General features: G+C 44.0%; 1 protein-coding gene across 2 annotated transcripts in view; it reads left to right on the forward strand.

Moving 5' to 3' along the window:
* LOC137420825 (talin-2) overlaps nt 1-20,993 on the forward strand; it is a 432,847-nt gene that overhangs the window by 378,495 nt on the left and 33,359 nt on the right. Inside the window, exons 41-45 of one of the 2 annotated variants that reach the window (XM_068106240.2) lie at nt 4,061-4,231; nt 7,096-7,149; nt 9,941-10,084; nt 13,284-13,385; nt 18,158-18,277. In XM_068106240.2, the coding sequence (XP_067962341.2) occupies nt 4,061-4,231; nt 7,096-7,149; nt 9,941-10,084; nt 13,284-13,385; nt 18,158-18,277 (591 nt within the window). The remainder of the gene's footprint in view (nt 1-4,060; nt 4,232-7,095; nt 7,150-9,940; nt 10,085-13,283; nt 13,386-18,157; nt 18,278-20,993) is intronic. The other variant, XM_068106243.2, reaches the window with a different exon arrangement.

Genomic DNA, 20,993 nt, shown 5'->3' on the forward strand with positions numbered 1-20,993 from the left:
CCCTGTTCCAGCTCTTTCCATCCATGATTTTGTAGGCAGTTGTGTCAGTGTACACTCTTGACTCGTACATCACTTCCGCCAGACCCGAGTCTTTGAAGTGATGTCCAAGGGTCTTCAAGAAGTTCAAGCCAATGTGAAAACCACCCAGCCTGACAATGACGTTCCGTAAATCGTCATGATTATGCCAAATGAGTTCCTTGGCTTTGCAATACAAAGCCTCGTCAAATGTAATCACAACGTGTGGCTGTCCCAAGTGCTTAGTAATGGCCTGACATCTTGTGAGCACTGTTGCGATTGTATCCAACTCATGGGCTGGAGCTGGAATTATCGGCAAATATCCAGTGATACTCTGTGGACTATCTTTGTCTGAAGTTTTCTGATTGAATGCTGTCCAACCTGGAATCTTCTGGTTCTCTTGAGAGTTCTTTCTGGCACATAACCAGACAACATCTAGTAGGTGAGCTTCCTGTGAAACCACTTCGTCGCATGTCATGATGTCCGTGGACACTGGTGCTGTGAATTTTGGCAACTGTCGGGTTGGTTGTAGATTAGCGGACTCGATTTCATTCAGCTGATGTGGAACAGACTTTAGAGACTTCTGTTTACCAATGACAGATGATGAATGGGGGATGTTTTCAGAGGGGCCACGCTGGAAAGCTGCCATCTGGGTCACATGAAATGTTCCCTTGCCATCCAAGGTTTCTTCTACAATGTCCAAGTTGTCAGCAGCAAACTGCACAAACCTTCCAGGAACAAGTGAGTTTGGAACAACAACATTGTTATTTTCATGAAAGAGTTCAAGTTGGTCTGCTGCAATTGTGGTGTCTATTCTGTGTAGTGTATCATAGCTGACACAGTCGCCCATATTGTGGCAGATATTGAACCAGAGTCTTCGACCTTGTCAGTTGATGTACAAAGAGAGCCGTACCAACATGCTTAGGTGTGAGTTTCTTACTGTTTGTTGCATGAAAGAGAATGGTTGCTCCAGTATTAAGGATGCGGTTGTGAATGTCGTCATCACAGTTCATTTCCAACTCTTCAGTTGAATCTGCTTCGTCAGAGTTGGTATACAGCCATTTAAGGAGCAGGTACAGGCTATCACGGACACATGTTTCTGCGGCAGAAATGTTGATATCATCATAGGTACCAATGCACTTTACATGATCGAGACCCGCTTTGATTTTGGTACACACATAGCTTAGTGCTTGAAAGAATAGTTGATCATGAGAACGACCACAAGGCACATATTCTGAAGCATCTGTCATGGACGCTGTGGTTTCTGATGTTGTTCTCAAAGCCTCAATTGCATCTCCAATGGACAGGGCTGGAAACACTAACAATGGCTTTGATTTGTCACGTTGCTGCTTGAAGAGGATCCTGGATCCATAGTGCTTCTGTAGTTTCTGCTTTAATTGGTGGGATCGACATGATGTTGATTGTATGCCTTCATCATCGAGGAGTATACAGTAATGTGTGAGAACATCACTCGTTGAGTACACATTGCCTGCATCAAAGCCATCGTCAAGCATATGCGTCAGTTTTTCAAAAGCTTTTGCACACTTGTCTGATGTGGTAGAATCCTGTACCTGTGCTGTAGCCGAGCTCAAACGTTCATCCTTTATTTTGCATCTCCTGTGATAATGAGCCTCGAATGCTATCAAGTCATTCTGACCAATCAGACACTTGAGTTTATGGTCAGATTTGGCGATGTCTTGGATACAGTCATTGACTGCATGGGACATCACTTGGTGAAGATCTTTGCGAGACCTACTCTGGCAGTAGATGCAAGACTTCCAATCAACACCAGGAACTACAGTCCTTGTCAGTGCAACACTGTGCTGTTCTGCTACCGGTGTTTCTGACACGACTGCTTTGCCAGAAACTTGTTTCGATTGTCTGTCCTTCATACGCTTCAGGTTCAGTGAACTTGTGAAGGTGGCGTAACATGATTTGTGCCATTTACCACCCTTCTCAACTAGAATGTTAATATCAGGACTTAAACGCTCCAGTGCTATACTGTTGTCCCCAAGTGAAACACGTTCTGTGTGAGCAGCTTTTACCTTCTCGGCCCCAACAAATGATGCCTTCAAAATCGGAAGATGAGCATCCTGGCAGAAAATGCAAGCATCCCACTGAGTCTCAGAAATGCGCTGTTTCTTGTTAGGAACAGTTGTCACTCATCTTTTTCCAACTGTCTTATCATGCTTGATGGCCTGAAAAAAAATACCAGCATTAGTAATATCACATGCATAACGACACATATAATGCTATATTTATTTATTTGTCATATTTTAGTTATTCATCTTTAGTTATTTATTTTTTAAATTTCATTTATTTACTTTCTTTATTTATTGTAAACTTCATGCATTATATTAATATCAGATATATTTGTGTGGTATCATCATTTTGCACAGTGTACTGGGAAACTTTTAAAGTACACATTAAACCAATACCTTCCTTATTCTCTGAGTTATGAAGACATTTATGATGTATCAAAATCTAAAACAAAATATACATTTCACCATTTTTACAGATTTCTTGACCCAGAGGTAACCGCAGATGTCACTGACAGCTGGGTTGTAGCTTACATATTGTATGGAAGTACTCTGATCATTTTGACACCTCACACGACCCTCTATGTCCATTATTGGCAGAGTTATGTGTGATTTTAAGAATTCAAGAAAACGCGTTTGGACCCTGACACCAGCAGACATTAATCGCATTCTCGTAAACCCCCGCACACCGCAAGAACTTGACAACCCTCCTAATATGGTCCAAATGGGTCCACTTAATGAAATTATTGGGGTTGTCTGTTTACACAAGGTGGGTGCAGCCAGCTCAAAAGCTAGAGGCTTTTTCCCCAAATGGCCGCCATACTACTACCTCCCCATCCTCATCCTCCCCCAATCTGTTCAAAATCGTTCTTCTCTCAAGAGCTACAAAATGGCTGTTCACTACTTCCTCAGGTCAACCCCCATCCATACCCATGATTTTATTTCCCCCCTCTCTAACCCTCCCCAAGCCACCCCTTCCTTTCCAGCTTTTTTTTTTTTTTTGCTCCATTGCCTTTTCTGCCCTGGTTTTCCTCTCCTCTTCTTGCTGTGTTTGAGCCTGCAACATAGCTAGTTCACCCCTGTATTTTCCTTTCCCTCCCCTTGCTTTCATTCTTCTCCTCACCCATTCTTCCTCAAAGTGTCCCTCTACCCTGCTGTTGGTGTTTCCCCCCTTTCTACGGTGTTCTAGGTATTCCCTGAGCCTCAATTTTGTAGACAAAAATAAATCTTGCCATGGTGTTTTTGTAATCATAACGGAACTTACAACAGTCTTCAGCATAGGAAAATATATTGTTACGTGTGTGGGGGTAGGTAATGAAATAGTTAGTCGAGTTAGGATTGTATAGAATAGCGTGCTCTGAACTCCCAGTCAGCGACTTTGATCCATGATTTACCCAAAAAAGATTGCAGCTAATGGAGAGGTCCAAACGCTAGAGAGACTGAACGTCTTCCAGAGGTTCATTAAGAAAGTACGGTAGATGGGAGGGTTTGCCAGACGATCCTTTCAGAGAGCCAGAGTGGGAGTGTGAGATTTGTCAAGGTTGAAATACATATTTCAAATGTTGGACCATCTTGTGATTTTATCAAGGTCTGCAGAGAGGGAAGAGGAAGCTTCCTGCCTATCTGAAGGATGAGGGCTGCAATGACAGAGGGTGATGTCATCACTAGATAGAAAATATTGCTAGCCACCCCCAGCCCCCCTGTTGTCACTGGGATAGCATGCTTGTTCGGCCATGTCTACCTGGTGGGTTTAGCTGCTCCCCTATCATAACTAAATGTCTGTTAGATTTAACTGGAATGACACTTCGGCCATGATGTTGCACCATTCACTGTAAGGAAGAGAAAATCAAACTGGGCTACTCTAACATGCTTCATGATTTTTTTCCCTACTTGCAGAACAACTCAGTGAGTGCACATACTGGCAGGAACCAAGCAGACGTGTCATTAACTTTTGTGTGAAGATGCAGCAGGAGGTCACATTTATCAATCATTATTTTTGGGTGCAGGTGTCCCAGCTTGCAAGTTACTTCAATCCACTCACAGCTGCTGCTGTCGGTTTGGCCTCAAAGACTCCGACCAACCAGCAGCAACTGGCTCTGCTGGATCAAACAAAAACTCTTGCAGAGTCTGCTCTGCAGATGCTTTATGCAGCCAAGGAAGGAGGAGGAAACCCTAAGGTTTGTCAGAATTTCACAATTACTTACTCCAACTGCCACTCTAGACCAATGTCCACTTGTGGCTCTTAACCTGGTATGTTCCTCTTGCGTGACTTGCAATGCTCTGCATTCTGAAGGCATGAGAGTAAAGCATGTGCGTGTTTTATCACAAATTTCAGCTTGCATTCCATAATTGCTTTTGTAAATAAAGATGTAAGGGTAATATTTAAAAATGAAACCAATGTCATGGTAATCATACTAAAATACGCCATTTGTGTCTGTCTGATGAATAATTAAAAATACAAGATTGTTTGTCGTTTATAATCCTGGGAAAGGAACATAAGGGCTATTTCCATATCAGTATTATATAGGCCACATGAGAAGTTTAAAGACGAGGTAAAAATATCAAATTAACACGATTGCCTTTGCTATGATGTGATACAACTGTCAGTGTGATAATGATCTCCACAATCATACGTAATTTGTAGAATACATTTTATTTCATTACCCTCACCAAAGGAGAGGGTATTGCATTTGGGTCCGTGTGTTTGTTTGTCCGCACAGCATATGCTGACATAGGCCACAAACGCCACCTAGTGGTTGCCAGATTAGTACACTATCTTTTTTCAACGGAGTACCTCTTTAAAGTATTTACAATTAGAATGTAAGTACAGGGGGTCCTCACTAGATGTCCAACATACGTTGCAGAAAAGTTGGACATATAACGAAACGACGGATAGTGGGGAATTTTTCCCCATAAGAATTAGTGTAATTATGGGGGGATGTGTTCCAACACTTAGTTTGTCTTATACAACACCACTCAACAAGCCGAGCAATCAAAAAATACATATGAAACACAAAACATAGGGGCACACGGTAGAGAGTATGTACAATTAGAATGTGAGTATGTCGATAAAGTATGTACTATTACATTGTGAGTATGTCCATGAAGTATTGTATGTAGAATTAGAATGCAAGTACATCAATAGAATACGTATTATAAAACCAAACGAAACACGGTGAGGGTATGCAATATTTGATTGCTTGCTCCAGTTTTATTTGTGAAACCTTTAGTTGAGTTATGTGAAGCATGAGTAACAAAAGCATTTTAGTCGGTGTTTTTGAAGTTTTTAGGTGTTTATGCCTCCTCTGCGTTGCAATTTATTGTAAGTTGCGATTGTGATTTTCTTGTTTGGGTAGACGTGTGATAATGAAAGTAATGACGTGACGCTAGTCATTCTGTGCGGTACTGCTCAGCTAAATGTGTGTAACTTCCCCTTTTTTAAGAGCTTGTAATCACCAGTGCTGGGTTTAGAAAAATATCTCTTATTGCTGCACTATAGTGTCATCTATTAATACAATAGGAAACTGTAGATATAATTGCTTAGGTGAATAGGCAAATCCATGCTCTTGTAAAGTATCCATGTATTTATTTAACAATTTGGTTATGCAGAAAACGTAGTAGAACTAGGAGCATCTGTTCAAAGAGTTTCAGCACCACCCATGACTGTCGTACCGGATATATGCATGAAAGCCCACAGAATCTTGTTTATCACAGTCTGAGAGTCCTTTTGGTGCTTTTTTGCAAACTCCAAGCGTGCTTTCATGAGTCTTTCACTGAGGAGAGGCTTCCGTCTGGCCCCTCTGCCATAAAGCCCAGATCGGTGGAGTGTTGCAGTGATGGTTGTCCTTCTGGAAGTTTCTCCCATCTCCACACAGGATCTCTGGAGTCGCCTCATCCTCATCCTCAATTCCTCATCGCCAGTGACAATCAGGTTCTTGGTCACCTCTCTTCCCAAGGCCCTTCTCCCCCGATTGCTCAGTTTGGCTGGGCGGCCAGCTCTCGGAAGAGTCCTGGTTGTTCCAAACTTCTTCCATTTAAGAATTATGGAGGCCACTGTGCTCTTGGGAACCTTCAATGCAGCAGAATTTTTTTTGTAGGCTTCCCCAGATCTGTGCCTCGACTCAATCCTGTCTCTGAGCTCTGCAGGCAGTTCCTTCGACCCCATGGCTTGGTTTTTGCTCTGATATGCATTGTCAGCTGTGAGACCTTATATAGACAGGTGTGTGCCTTTCCAAATCATGTCCAATCAATTGAGTTTACCACAGGTGGACTCCAATCAAGGTGTAGAAACATCTCAAAGATGATCAAGCGAAATGGGAGGCACCTGAGCTAAATTTCAAGTGTCATAGCAAAGGGTATGAATACTTATGTAAATGTGATATTTCAGTTTTTTCTTTTTAATAAATTTGCAAAACTTTCTAAAATCCTGTTTTCTCTATGTCATTATGGGGTATTGAGTGGAGATTGATGAGGGAAAAAATGAATCTAAACGATTTCAGCATAAAGCTGCAACATAACAAAATGTGAAAAAAGTGAAGGGGTCTGAATACTTTCTGAATGCACTGTATGTATATATATATATATATATATATATATACGCACACTAGCAGGGGTACCCGGCTTTGTCTGATGCTGTTCTAATCCTGTCGGCATTTTGAAGAAATTAAATTTTGTTTATTTTCTATTTTTTTGTGGGGGCCTAAAACACTTCCCTACTCCCACTTATAAATGGGGTCGGGGATCGTGTAATATAACCTTTCATATAGCTACAAAGACTTGGGCACTATAGAGCAATTTTAAAAAAAAGTGGTGTGAAAAACACTTCTCATTATTTTTATTTATTTATTTATTGCATTGATTTATGGCTCCTGGAGAAGCTGATATATAAATCGCATTCAGGACAAAGACAATAGTAGACATCAATGTACTTTACATTAAGTTGAGCTTCATGAAGTGGTAAGTTATTATGAACGGTGCGATGGCAGGTGGAGATTCCGGTGGTTTACAGCTGCCATGACCTTTTCCATTCCCTCTTGTTCAGGATTATGCGCTTCACTTTCATGGCCGGGATAATGATCACGACTGCTCTCAGATGGTTTGTATTTCGATCCAGACAATCGACTCCATCAAACCTTCCTTTGTTTCTGTCCCAGACACTCTGCAAGATTACTTTAACCTCACACTTCGTGAAATTTCCTCTCAATCTGAGCCACACCTAACCTTCTCAACCAATCCGATTTCTTATCCTCTGCTACCTCACTGTAGCATCTTTCTTCTTGCCTTGTCATTGGATCATTTATTGAAGAGCATGTAACAACTTACCATCCACTTCATTGTGATGTAATTTCCTGTCCACTCTTTTACAAGAAAGAATTATTCTTTTTTTTTCTGTCATGCAGAAACTCTTCTTCTTTTGTATTGCCTATTGTGTTCCATTCGCAGATGCTCTGTCACCATATGCCATAGTGTCCATTCAGTCAAGTACTTTGCGTGATGAGCGGCGTGTAATTGTACCTACGAGCTCTTATCTGTGCCACTAACCAACAGCAAATGATCTTTCTGCAAATGGTCATTGTGTTATGTGACAATCAAACTAATCCTTTTTGACCACTGGACTTGGAGATCTCAACATAAATTACAAACAAAAGTTATTGTATTTTCTCCCACCTTGAGTCAACTTGATCTGAAAGTTTTCACACCAGGAAATTGGGGACTTTCCACAAAACTTCCAGTTTCGCAATGGTTTGCCAGAGACTGGTAATATTTTGCGACATTTTGTAATAAGCACACAATGGTAATTATATAATGTTGTGCTGGGTTTATCTTTGTTGGGAGCACGAATCCAGTGGTCAGCAGAAAGTTTATGATTGTTTTTCTGCACTTTGCTGTTCGCTTTCAGCTTGTTGTATCACAACATTGTTTCTTGCTTTGTCTTTAACTTCATCCTTATGTTATCACCATGCTCCCACACAATATATTTTTCTCCAGGTTTCACCTGTGTTAAATGCTTGCCTAATTGACGAGGGAGTAATCAATTAGACACGTGTACTTGAAAACCATTCACAAGTTTCCAGAGATTTCCTATAGAACTATAAATTCCTTGTCTTTAGTTAATTAGGACCATCTGCGTCTTACATACAGTTCAACAATACGGTAGAAATTTGACCCCTCCACCCCATTCACCCCCAACTCCCCACCCTTCAGCAATCCAGAATACCACTCCTTTCCTCCCCTCTCTTTTTGTTTTTCTTTACGGAATTGAGGGTCATGGAAGAGCGAGGTGACAGAGGGTAAAAAGGCAATGAACTGACAGTGGAGCATTAGTGCCACAGCTGGACACTACATGCAAGAGAATGAATGAACAGTAAAAGAGTAGGGGAGGAAACACAGCAATCTGCAAGTAAGAGGGTTGTACTAGGTAGCTTGGGTCACAGAAGGTAATAAGGATTGTGGTAAGGATGAGAGATGACGTGAGATGATGGTGCACCGCCTGCTTTGGAAATTATGGAAGGAATAGTGGAATAGTACAGCCTCGGGATAGCGAGTCTTACATACGAGAGAAGTGAGGAACACAAGACTTGAGGTGTGTAGTCAGACTGTATTTTGGAAGTTCAACCAGGAAGGGTTACTGGAATAATGCATGCATCCTGGTGTCTTGTTGGGCGGTGTCAAAGGCTGAGAGAGCAGAGGTTGCTTGACTGGAGGAGAGGTGGTACAAGACAGACAGAGAGGCCATGATAGGGTAAAAACTCACTTCAACCTTAGCAAGGAAGATGCTAATAATGTTAAAGCTTCATATTTTACAGAATCTAAAGATGTGATGCTGGTGAGCTGGCCCATCGGGAGGGAGGAGGTTGGAGTGGAAGGGGGGGGGGATTGCTAAGCAGTACTCCCTTGTGTGACGGACAAAAGCCTTGTAGGCTGCGAGTACTGATTTATTTAAAGAACGATGAAGGATGCCCAGTCTGCAGCTGGCTTTGGAAGTCAGCTTTGCTACATGGTCAGCTCAGGAGAAGCCATAGCTGATGATGAAGTGTAGAAGTTCAAGAGACGATCTCTTACAGTTATGGAAATAGATGGGTGGGTTAATTTGATGATCGTTCCAGAGAGAAAGGATGAGACTGAGATTTTTCCAGGATTGGAGGACATGTTCCATATATTAAATGAACATTTAATCATTTCCAGATCAGCAGAGTGATACAGTTGCTGTCTGACTATCAGTGGAACCAGAGTATCAGAGAGGTCATTGATATAGCTGAGGAACGTGACTGGGCCCAAATCACTGCGTTGGGACAATGTAACCTTCACTGGAAGAGGTGTGGGTTCCATTGATACGAAGGCATTGACTACGTGAGTGGAGGAAGTCATAAATCCGGGAATGAAGGCGTTTCCAACCTCATTTCCCTTTTCTACCCTATACTCCATTATCCCCTTCTTCGTCTTGTGTTTTTCTTTTTGCTGAATCGCTCCCAAGTATGTATCACTTAGATAGGCTGTTAAGTGATGTGGATCAGCTGTGGTCAGAATGGAAGCATTTGGGATCTTTTGAATGGTCTTGAAGTGATTAATGGCTGGGTAAACTAATAAACTTGTGTGGATTTTTTTTTTCTTAACACGGATGAGTTTTTAGCCTTTTTCCCCCTGTGGTGCACATGCTGGGGGATTCATAATGTAGCAATTTCATACATTAATGTGCAATCCATCATTAGGCCTGTCGTTTAGATTTGTCATTTCATCTAGCTCATAAAAAGTGTAAAGATGATATGACAAATAATATTTTGTATGTTTGAATATTGTACTATCTAAAAGACTCCTTTGAGGATGGGCCTCGGAGAGATGTATTCATAATTTGAGGAGAATACCGACTGTTCATCTACTTTCGACAGTCACACGCCCACGTCGCCATTGATGAAGCGGCGCAACTCATGCGTGATGCAGTGGAGGACTTGAGGGAAACATTGAATGAATCGCCGGCAGAAGTAGGACCAGAGAGCAGCGTTGTGGAATCCCTCCATGAGGCGCTCAGCCAGGTGAGGACCAGAGAGAAGCTCAAACGTCACGAGTCAATACACTTATCGATATAATCAATTGATTTTATTATTTGACTGACGATTGATCTCCGGATTTTTTTTTTTGCCGATTCACGTTATCATTTCCATAAACACCTGAAGGTAGAGTTTTGGTTTGCAGACTGGTGTTGAAACCTTTGTGTTTGATAACATTAAAGGGCAGGTGGATGGGAGATGTGTGTACGATGAAGATAAATGTGAGGTAAGAGTACAGCAGGTCAGATTTTATTTATTGGTATTTCTATACATATATGTGTTAAAGCCTGGTGTTGGCTTAGTGGTTAGGGTGCCGGCTTGGGATCCTAGGATCCTGATTTAGAATCCCGGTCGATCGCTGAATTAACGCCAGGAGGGTTCTCTCAGCCTGTCATCCTTCCGAGGTCGGGAAATTGAGTACCAGCTTGCTGGGATGAATGATCACGGTGTGTACCCCGATTTAGAATAGGTACACCGTATCCCTGCGCATCGTAAGAGGCGACCAAGGGTTGGCGTCAGGAAGGGCATCCGGCCATAAAAACTGCCTCAAAAAAAGAACCATGATTGTCACGGGGCCCGCAAGGCTAACCCCCACTCTAGTGGGGAAAAATGGTATTAAAACGATCATTCATTCATTCATATACATATATGTGTTACCATTGTAGAACAACAGCACTTTTATGTTAACTTTTTATGTTAAGGCACTGTATATCTATACACCTTTCAAGTAAATTGTTTTTTAAAAGTAACAATTTTGGTCGTTATGTGCCCCTCCTGAGTATGTGCCTGTTGCCATTGTAAACCCGGCTCGGTTGGCTATGGCTTGGCATTAGTTATTGCAGGGGCATGGCAGTACTGCTGATACAGTGCCCCCATAACTTAGTTCATCCAAATGTTGAGCAAGTACAGTATGTACTACTACAACAACAACAGCAACAACAACAGGCATTTTAAGGCCATTTTCCCTGCTAGAGCGGGGTTAGCCTTGCGGTCCTCATGACAATCTTCTCCATTTTGCCCTATTTTCTGCATCTCTCCTTGTTAACCCCCTTGCCCGCATTTCTTCTTCCACCATCTTTAGCCAAGTCTTTCTCGGTCTTCCCCGTCCCCGTCCTCTACTTCCTCTCTACATTCATTTCCATCACTCTTCTCAACCAGTCACTTTCATTCTTCCTCAACACATGACCAAACCACCTCAACCTGTTCCTCTTCACAGCATCCATCACAGGCTCTATTCCCATCATCTTTCGCAATTCATCATTTGTCTTCCCCTCTCTCAACGATACTCTGCACATTCACTGAACCATTCGCAAGGGTATCCGAATCCTTACCCAAGTGCAGTATGTACTGTAAGACAATAATTGAAAATTTGTTCCCTTACAAGAAACTTCGATGCAGGAGGAGGCCATTTGACCCATCAAAGCCTGTTCATTCGTTCATTCAAAGCCTCTGTCATTATTACCATCCTGTGGTTTTTTGTCCATGCTCTATTCTTTTAAATGTTGAGCATCAAGCAAGGATGCAGCCTGTGCCATTTTTGAAGTCTTTGGTATGACTCGACCGTGGTCCAAAGCACCACCCCCACCCCCTCCCCCCCTTCCCTCCACCCCCTCCTTCTCCCCCCCCCCCCTCCCGCCTCCTCCTCCGGACCCAGAGCAGATGCTCTAACCATTAAGACACCAACAATGATGAACTGATTAAATGTTGGGTTCAAATTGTCAAAAGGTTATGTGCCCTATAATTGAAAAGATTTGTTAATTCGATAACTTGACCTATTGAAGAGGTTTCAACCAAACCTGGCACAAGTATAGATTGTAATACAAAGATTCATTTTTTTTTTTAATTGAAATGGCCTATTGCAACGGTACATTTTGGAGACAAAGTTGGGTTCGGTTAATACTCACATCTCAAAAAAATTGCATCAATCTCAGTTCTTGATCCAAAAACAAGGCCAGAAGAAACTCGGCCATCAGCGATCTCCCATGACTTACCCTTTGGCCGCGATCCAATGATGGCCATATTTCTTTCGGACCACCGTATGACCTTGACCGTCACAAGATTTTGGGATGGAGTATAAATTAAGAAAATGTCTCCCTATCGACAATTTATCCATAAAACTCAACTTCATGGAAATCTGAGGAAAATTATTCATGTTATAATCAAAAAGGTGTTATTTTTTTGTTAATTCGGTCACAATCCAGAAAAGTAGGATGCAAATCAAATATTAGGTTGTTGTTTTTGTATGCAGCCGGTGGCTGCTGGTTTGTCTCATTTCTCTGGAAGCACGTTTGTGCCGCTGATGCAGAGCTCCAATTACCAGTGAGCTGCTACTCAATTTGCCGACCTCAGAAAGATGACAGTCAACCCTCCTGGTGCTAATTCAACGTTCCACCGGGATTTGAACACAGGATCCTGGGATCCCAAGCCAGCACCATAACCATTAAGCCAACACCAGGCTAATACAAGGTGAACAACTTCCAGCATGCAAAAGTATGTTGGAAGATCAAGCGGTCTTTGAGATTCCGCATTGGCAAAATTGGGCGATGAGAAAAAAAACAGGTTGTTTCAGACCACCATTTGACCTTGACCTTTATCTTGGAGTGGTATGATGTAAATGAAGCATAAATGCGCCTTTCTGCAAGTTATCTAGAGAAGGCAATGTTATTCTGATGGTCAAACCTTGGTCGAGTTTTGGTGAAGAATATTAAATGACTAATTGGGTCATGACCTTAAAATTCGCTCAAATTCAAATAAATTTTGTCAACTCGGCATACTTTTATTCCTATTATTGATGCAAATTTTTATTCTGAAAGTTCCATCCAGTTGTAAAATAGAGCTCGGAAATTTGGAATGTTGGGAGAGCAGGAAGAAAAAAAAAATACTAATACTTTTCTAAATGTTGGTTTAGTACTTCTCGGGGTCTAAGAAACTGTGTTAGCATTAAAAATTGGGTGTGCTGATTGTAGAAACAAACTCCACAAGAACCTTCCCCAATGCTATAGGTTGAGGCTTAATAAACACCTTAAATTCCCAGCTTTTGCCATCCTCACTCCCATTTCTTCCCTCGATAATAATCACATCATTACCTTCTCCTCGTCGTGCCATTTCGTTGTCACTTTTTTACATTCTCTACAGTCGTTACGTATTTGTCTTTTTGCCTGATTTATTTTGTGTTTTTCCGCAGCTTGATGATGGGTCAGACGTGGATGTTGAGGGTAGCTACGTGGACTACCAGACCGTTATGGTGAAGACTGCTAAAGCCATTGCCGTGACTTCTCAGGAGATGGTAATCACTGTGTTCACAATCGGAAGCATCACAATTGTCATGGTCACATCGATTCAAAATCACTTTTCTCCGGTTCACATTTCTCCGGTTCTTAGCAAATACATCAGTGTTATCATCACTTGCTAATTATCAGCTTTTGTTAATTCCTCTTCTAATTCAACTGTATTAGGCCCTCTGTCTGCTGGTACGTCTGCATTTAGTGGAGTGGGGAAGTCCAAAGCTGCATATACAAATCTAACGATTGAACCTTTCGTTATGTGTTGTGTTTGAATGAACTTGCACAACACACATAGACTGAATGTAAAGCCGCATGGCCAGCCTAATTATGCTGGAACAATACCGGCGCAGGATTTGCATCATATCCATGCTCTAAATTATGGGTTTTTATTACTTCCAAAATCAAGAATTTTTCATGGATATTGATTGGTTGGTCTTGTGCGTTATTCCATCTGTCTGTCTGTTTCTCTGTCTGTCAATCGCCTACAGGTCGCAATTTTAAACCGATCTTCACGAAACTTCACCAGATGGTAGAGTTGGTCATAAGGAAGAAGCCTATTGATTTTGAGGTCAAAGGTCATCTTGAGGTGAAATTCCCCAAATTGTAATTTTTCATCCGATTGACTTGACAATTGAACAGCATTTGCATATTCAGTCATTAAATTGGGAAACTATTTTTAGGTCAATAGGCCAAAGGTCAACTCAAGGTCAAACTTCTAGAATCATCAATTTTCATCTGAAAACTTTCATCAAAAAATTTTCATCTGAAATTTCATTTCATCTGAAAATTTCATCCTATTAACTTGACAATTAAACAGCAATTGCATACTGTCACTGAATTGGGAAACCAACTATTTTTGAGGTGAAAAAGTCAAAGGTCAACTCAAGGTCAAACTTCTAATATCAATTTTCATCGGATTGACTTGAAAATTAAACAGCAATTTCATAGTGCATCACTGAATTGGGAAATCAACTATTGTTGAGGTCAAAAGACAAGGTAAACTCAAGGTCAAACTTAAATATCAATTTTCATCTGAAAAATCATCAATTTTAATCCAATTGGCCTGAGCTTTGATTAAGATCGTCAATTTAAATCTTAATGACATCTCTCACCTCCATCTCCCCCAACCTTCTGCCTCGCTCTTCCCCCTCCTCAAATAACACCTCATTGTGGCTCACCCAATCACCATCAAACCTTTTGTCCGCCCCATCCTTCCCTTTCTCCGAGCTATTCTGAAATCTCTGACACACCTTCAACAGCTCTCCCTACCTCTTCCACCTCTTCCACATCTTACCCTACCCCTCCTCCCCCCTGTTCTGTATCTGATGCTCCCCCTTCCTCTTCATTAACGGTATGGACCTCAAACATCCGGGGCCTTCGTTCAAACTTAACCGATCTCTCCATACAGGTTGCTTCTGTCAAACCAGACGTGATCTGCTTAACAGAAACTTTCCTCCTTTATGATGTCTCTGATTCCATAGTATCTCTCCCGGGCTACTCCCTCCTCCGGTATGATAGACCTGAGCCTCGTCCTGGAGGCGGGGTTGCTATCTTTATCAAAAACTCTCTTCCTCACTCGCCCTGCACTGCACTCTCTCCACCTCACCCCCAGGAATACCTCTGGCTACGGCTTCCCCTTCGCTCCCACCTCTTGTTCATATGTGTGTTGTACCGTCCACCAAACAGTGATGACTCCATCTACATCTCGCTGTCTGATGATATGGACCAACTTCTATCTACTCATCCCAACTCTCTCTTCCTCATATGTGGTGATTTCAACTGTCATCATGCCAGTTGGCTGGGTGTGGGTACCTCTCTCACCAGCCATGGCTCCTCAGCAAAGGACTTCTGCGACTCACTGGGACTGACACAATCTGTCAATTTCCCGACCCGGATCTCAGTCAACGGAACATCTTCTCTTCTGGACTTGGTTATGACTAACTTCCCTGAAAATGTCTGCTGCTCTTCTTCTGCTCCGATCGGAACATCTGATCATGTCCTTGTTAAAGTGGACATCTCTCTGACCATCCTCAGGGAGCCTGCTCAGCGTCGACGAGTCTGGCATTTCACTCAGGCCAACTGGCACGGTCTTCAGGCAGCCATCAATCATCTGGACTGGTCTCCCATCTCTACCACCTCTGACATCAACTCATCCTGGGAATTCTTCCAAAGTAAATTGCTCTCTCTCATGCACAGATTTATCCCATCTCGTCTTCAGTTGTCATACCCTTCCTCCCGTCCATGGTACACGGAATCTTGTGGTGAGGCTGTTGCCCAGAAACAACTTGCCTTCGTCTCCTGGAAAGCAAATCCAACGGAAGGAAATCTCATTTCCTTTCATAAAGCCCGAAACAAGTGTGTGTCCACCCTCAGGAGAGCCAGGAAACAATATCTCTCCGTTCTCAAGACCGAACTCTCTTATCTGTCTCCCTCTTCCAAATCCTGGTGGCGTCTGGTCAAATCCGTTTCTGGTGTTTGTTCCCCCTCCATCCCCTCCCTTACCTCAAACGGCTACACAGCTGACTCCGCACGTGAAAAAGCTGAATGCCTCAACTCTGTGTTTGCCTCTAAATCTTGTGTCCCAAACCCATCCCTCTCTGTACCCACCATACCCAGTCGTACCCTGCTGCTCCTGGACTCCGTGTCCTTTCCTCCTGACAAGGTGGAAAAGTTTCTGTCAACCCTCGACTCTGATTCTGCAACTGGACCCGACGGCATCAGCCCACGGGTCCTAAAATCCTGCTCTGCTGCTCTATCTCACCCTCTCTCTGTTCTCTTCACCCTCTCTTTTGCTCAAGGTCAACTGCCATCTGCTTGGAAATCAGCCAACATCACCGCTTTGCACAAAAAAGGTGCAAAAACAGATCCTAGCAACTACAGACCAATCAGCCTTCTCCCAATTATCAGCAAAGTCATGGAATCCATCATTGCTTCTGATATGAAATATTTCCTCTTCTCCAATGGCTTGATCTCTGATCATCAATTTGGTTTCAGACCAGGTCACTCTACTCTGGACATGCTGCTTCTGCTGTCTCAACAATGGATGGAGGTCCTCAATGCCAAACAGGAAATTAGAGCAGTCTCCCTCGACATATCACGTGCCTTCGACACGGTCTGGCACCCCGCTCTGCTCACCAAACTCTCCTCCTTTGGTATCCATGGAAATCTCCACGCATGGCTGGCGGACTTCCTCTCTAGTCGTCGTCAACGTGTGGCCCTGAATGGGTTTCTCTCATCTCCTCTTCCTGTTCAGGCTGGAGTTCCCCAAGGCAGTGTTCTGGGCCCCGTGCTTTTTCTGGTCTTCATCAATGATTTCTCTGACTCTCTCGAAAATCCTCTCTATCTCTTTGCTGATGACTCCACTCTCTGCCGCTCCATTCCTCTTCCCTCAGATCGGCAGTCTGCTGCCTCCTCACTCTCTGAAGACCTGGACAAAATCACAGACTGGTCAAACAAGTGGAACATGTCTTTCAATCCTGACAAATCTCACACTCTTACTATGTCTCTCCGAAAAGATCGACTGGACAACCCTCCCATCTACTTTCTCAACAATCCTCTCCAAGAAGTTCTGTCGCTCAAGATTTTGGGTCTCACTATCTGCCATGATCTTTCTTGGGAAAACCACATTTCCAAGCTGGCCTCCAAAGCCAGTCGCCGACTGGGCATCCTCCGTCGTGCGAAGTCCTTCCTCGGCACACCTGAGCTCCTCACCACATACAAGGCTTTCATCCGCAGCTCAATGGAATACTGTTCTCCCCTATGGGCCGGTGCTCCTGCCTCACACCTAGCTCGGCTTCACGCTGTTGAAACCAAAGCTTTCAGAATTATTGGAATCTCCCGCGATGAAGCTATCTCTGAGGGCCTTTCACTCACTCACCGCAGGCAGGTAGGTGGTCTTTCTGTCTTCTACCGACTCCTCTCCGGCCTTGCACCCCCAGCTCTCTCTGTGCTCTGTCCCCCAAATATTCCTACAGGTCGCACAAGATCTGCCAGCAACCCTCTGATGGTTAAACTGCCGAAATCTCGGCTCTCCGCTCACCTTCACTCTTTCATTCCTCTTTTCTCCCGCCTCTGGAACAAACTCCCTCACTCCCTTCAATCCCACTCCTCCCTCCAGGTCTTTAAAACAGCTGTTCACCACCATCTCTTATCTTCCCCCATCCAAAACCTTGATCTTTTCTACCCCCGCTAATTCACCCCAGATCCACCTTGTTTGAAATTCCAACTTCTTTCCTGGAAGTCCTGGCAGTGTCCATATGTTTTATACCTCTCCCACTGCCCCCTTCCCACGCCCCCCCCCCCCCCCCCCCCAAAGCCCTCGCCCTCTCTCAGATCTCTCGATGTCTCCATGTCTCTCGGTCCTTGCTCTCAAATGTTGTGTTTGTGTCCTTCCTCCTCTCTCCCCATCTTGTCTACCGCTCCCTATGTTATATGTTTTATGTGTCGGTTTGTCTTTCTGTGTGATTAATGTTCGCTCTTTCACGAGCCTCGATATTGTATACAAAAAAAAAAAAAAAAAAAAAAAAAAAAAAAATGAAATGGACAATTTGATGTATCTATGGCAACTTTTGGCGGGGGGGGGGGGGGGGGGAGTGGATTTTGCAAGAATCGTGCTCTGCATGACGTCTTCTTCTTTTATTTTAATTCTCCAGCTGTAACAGTGTGCCCTATACTTTACATTGTGCTGTCAGGAGTACGTTGTATGTATTATACACAAGGTCAGTGATGAAATGTATCGTGGAGTGTACATTTATTTCGATTACTCTCTCTGCAGGTCACCAAGTCGATTAGCTATCCCAAAGAGCTGGGACCACTGGCGAGCCAATTGACTACAGAGTACACGCAGCTTGCCAAGCAGAGCAGGCCAGCGGCTTTGGCTGCGGAAAGCAAAGATGTAGGTCTCACCGGCACTAACTTCCTCATGCCCCAGCTTGCATGTTTTTTTTGTTTTTTTTGTATACAAGATCGAGGTTCGTGTAAGAGCTAACATTAATGACAAAAAAAAAACTGATACGTGATACAAAATAAAGGGAACGGGAGACGAGATGGGGAGAGAGGGGGAAGCACACAAGTACAACATTTGAGAGCAGGGACATCGGGAGATCTGTGGGAGGGAGAGGGCTTGGGGGGGGAGGAGACATGGGAAAGGGGAGTGGGGTGGGAGAGGTAAAAAAAAACAACACATGGACACAGCTCGGACTTCCAGGAAGAAAGTCGGTATTTCAGAAAAGTGGATCTGGGGTGAATTAACAGGGGTAGAAATGATCAAGGTTTTTGATGGGGAAAGATAAGAGATGGTGGTGAACAGCTGTTTTAAAGACCTGGAGGGAGGAGTGGGATTGAAGAGAGTGAGGGAGTTTGTTTCAGAGGTGGGAGAAAAGAGGAATGAAAGAGTGAAGGTGAGCATAGAGTCTTGATTTTGGCAATTTAACCATAAGAGGGTTGCTGGCAGATCTTGTGCGACCTGTAGGAGTACTTGGGGGACAGAGCACAAACAGGGCTGGGGGGACTAGGCCAGAGAGGAGGCAGTAGAAGACAGACTGCTAATGTTGGAGTTGCGCATTCCACGAAGCCAGAGCAAACCATTTCTCTCATTTCCATCATCATTTACGTGTTTGTTTGATAAATTGTCTCTGCCTTCATTTTTCCACCTGGCACTGAACTGAATTTTGCCTAAATCGTGATCATCATCATCATCATTATCATCATTATTCTTGGCACTACTCTGCTTGTTATATATACAGTATCAACACTTTCGTATCCACGACGTGAGCTAAATGTTACATCATGTACACAGTTTGCATGACAATATTGCTTTTACGTGTCACTTCCGGCAACTGTTACTTTACATTCCATAGCTTTTCCAACTGATACACCAGGTGAGATTCCATAATTAATGGGCACAAGCCTCCTCATATAGATTGTCACACAGGAATGAAACATTGTATCAGATTAATTTAGCTGAAGTTTTTCACTTTAAAACATTCCTTCAGATGGTTATATGACGAAGATTTTTCAATCTTTTACACACTTTTACAGACCAATCAGCCTGCTCCCAATAATCAGAAAGGTCATGGAATCCATCATCGCTTTTGACATCAAATCCTTCCTCTTCTCCAATGGCTTGATCTCGGCTCATCAATTTGGATTCAGACCAGGTCACTCTACTGTGGACATGCTGCTGCTGTTGTCGCAACAATGGATGGAGATCCTCAATGCCAAACAGGAAATCAGAGCTGTCTCCCTTGACATATGGTCTGGCACCCCGCTCTGCTCACCAAACTCTCCTCTTATGGTATCCATGAACATCTCCACGCGTGGCTTGCAGGCGTCCTCACCGGTCGCAGTCAACGTGTGGCCCTGAATGGAATTCTCTCATCTCCCCCTTCCTGTTCAGGCTGGAGTTCCTCAAGGCAGTGTTCTGGGCCCTGTGCTTTTTCTGGTCTTCATTGATGATCTCTCCGACTCTCTGGAAAATCCTCTCTATCTCTTTGCTAATGACTCCACTCACTGCCTCTCCATATCCCAATGCTCAGATCGGCAGGCAGCAGCCTCTTCACACTCTGCAGACCTAGACCAAATTACACACCGGTCAAACAAGTCGAACATGTCTTTCAATCCTGACAAATCTCACACTCTCACTTTGTCTCTCCGAAAAGACCGTCTGGACAACCCTCCCATCTACTTTCTGATTTCCTCTTGAAGAAGTTCTGTCACTCAAGCTTTTGGGTCTCACTATCTGCCATGAGCTTTTCTCGGAAAACAACATTTCCAAGCTGGCCTCCAAAGCCAGTCGCCGACTGGGCATCCTCCGTCGTGCGAAGTCCTTTCTGGGCACTTCTGAGCTCCTCACCACAGACAACACTTTCATTCGCAGCTCAATGGAATACTGCTCCCTTCTGGGCTGGTGCTCCTGCCTCACACCTAGCTCGGCTTCACGCGGTTAAAACCAAAGCATTCAGAATCATTGGAATCTCCCGCGATGAAGATGATTCTGAGGGCCTTTCCCTCTCTCTCACTGCAGGCAGGTAGGTGGTCTTCATGTCTTATACCGACTCCTCTCCAGCCTTGCTCCCCCTGCTCTGTGTCTGTGTTCTGTCCCTCAAATATTCCTGCAGGACGCACAAGATATGCCAGCAACCCTCTTCTGGTGAAACTGCCAAAATCAAGACTCCCAATTCACCTTCACTCCTTCATTCCTCTTTTCTCCCACCTCTGGAACAAACTCCCACACTCTCTTCAATCCCTCTCCTCCCTCCAGGTCTTTAAAACAGCTGTTCACCACCATCTCTTGTCTTCCCCCATCCAAAACCCCCCCCTCCCCCTCCCCCTCCCCCACCCCCTCTCTCCTCCGCCTCCCCCCTCCCCCCCTCCCCCTCCCCTCCTCCCCCCTCCCCTCCCCTCCCCCTCCCTCCTCCCACCGCTCTCCCCCTGCCATCCCTCCCCCTCCCCCTCCCCCCTCTCCTTCCCTCCCCCTCCCCCTCCCCCCTCTTCTCCCCTCCCCCCTCCCCCCTCCACCCTCCCCCTCTTCTCCCCTCCCCCCCCTCTTCTCCCCTCTTTAAATCTCCACGCATGGCTGGCGGACTTCCTCTCTCGTCGTAGTCAACGTG

The sequence above is a fragment of the Myxine glutinosa genome, chromosome 2 (genome assembly GCF_964187855.1).
Source record: "Myxine glutinosa chromosome 2, kmMyxGlut1.1, whole genome shotgun sequence".
In the NCBI taxonomy this organism is placed as follows: Eukaryota; Metazoa; Chordata; class Myxini; order Myxiniformes; family Myxinidae; genus Myxine; species Myxine glutinosa.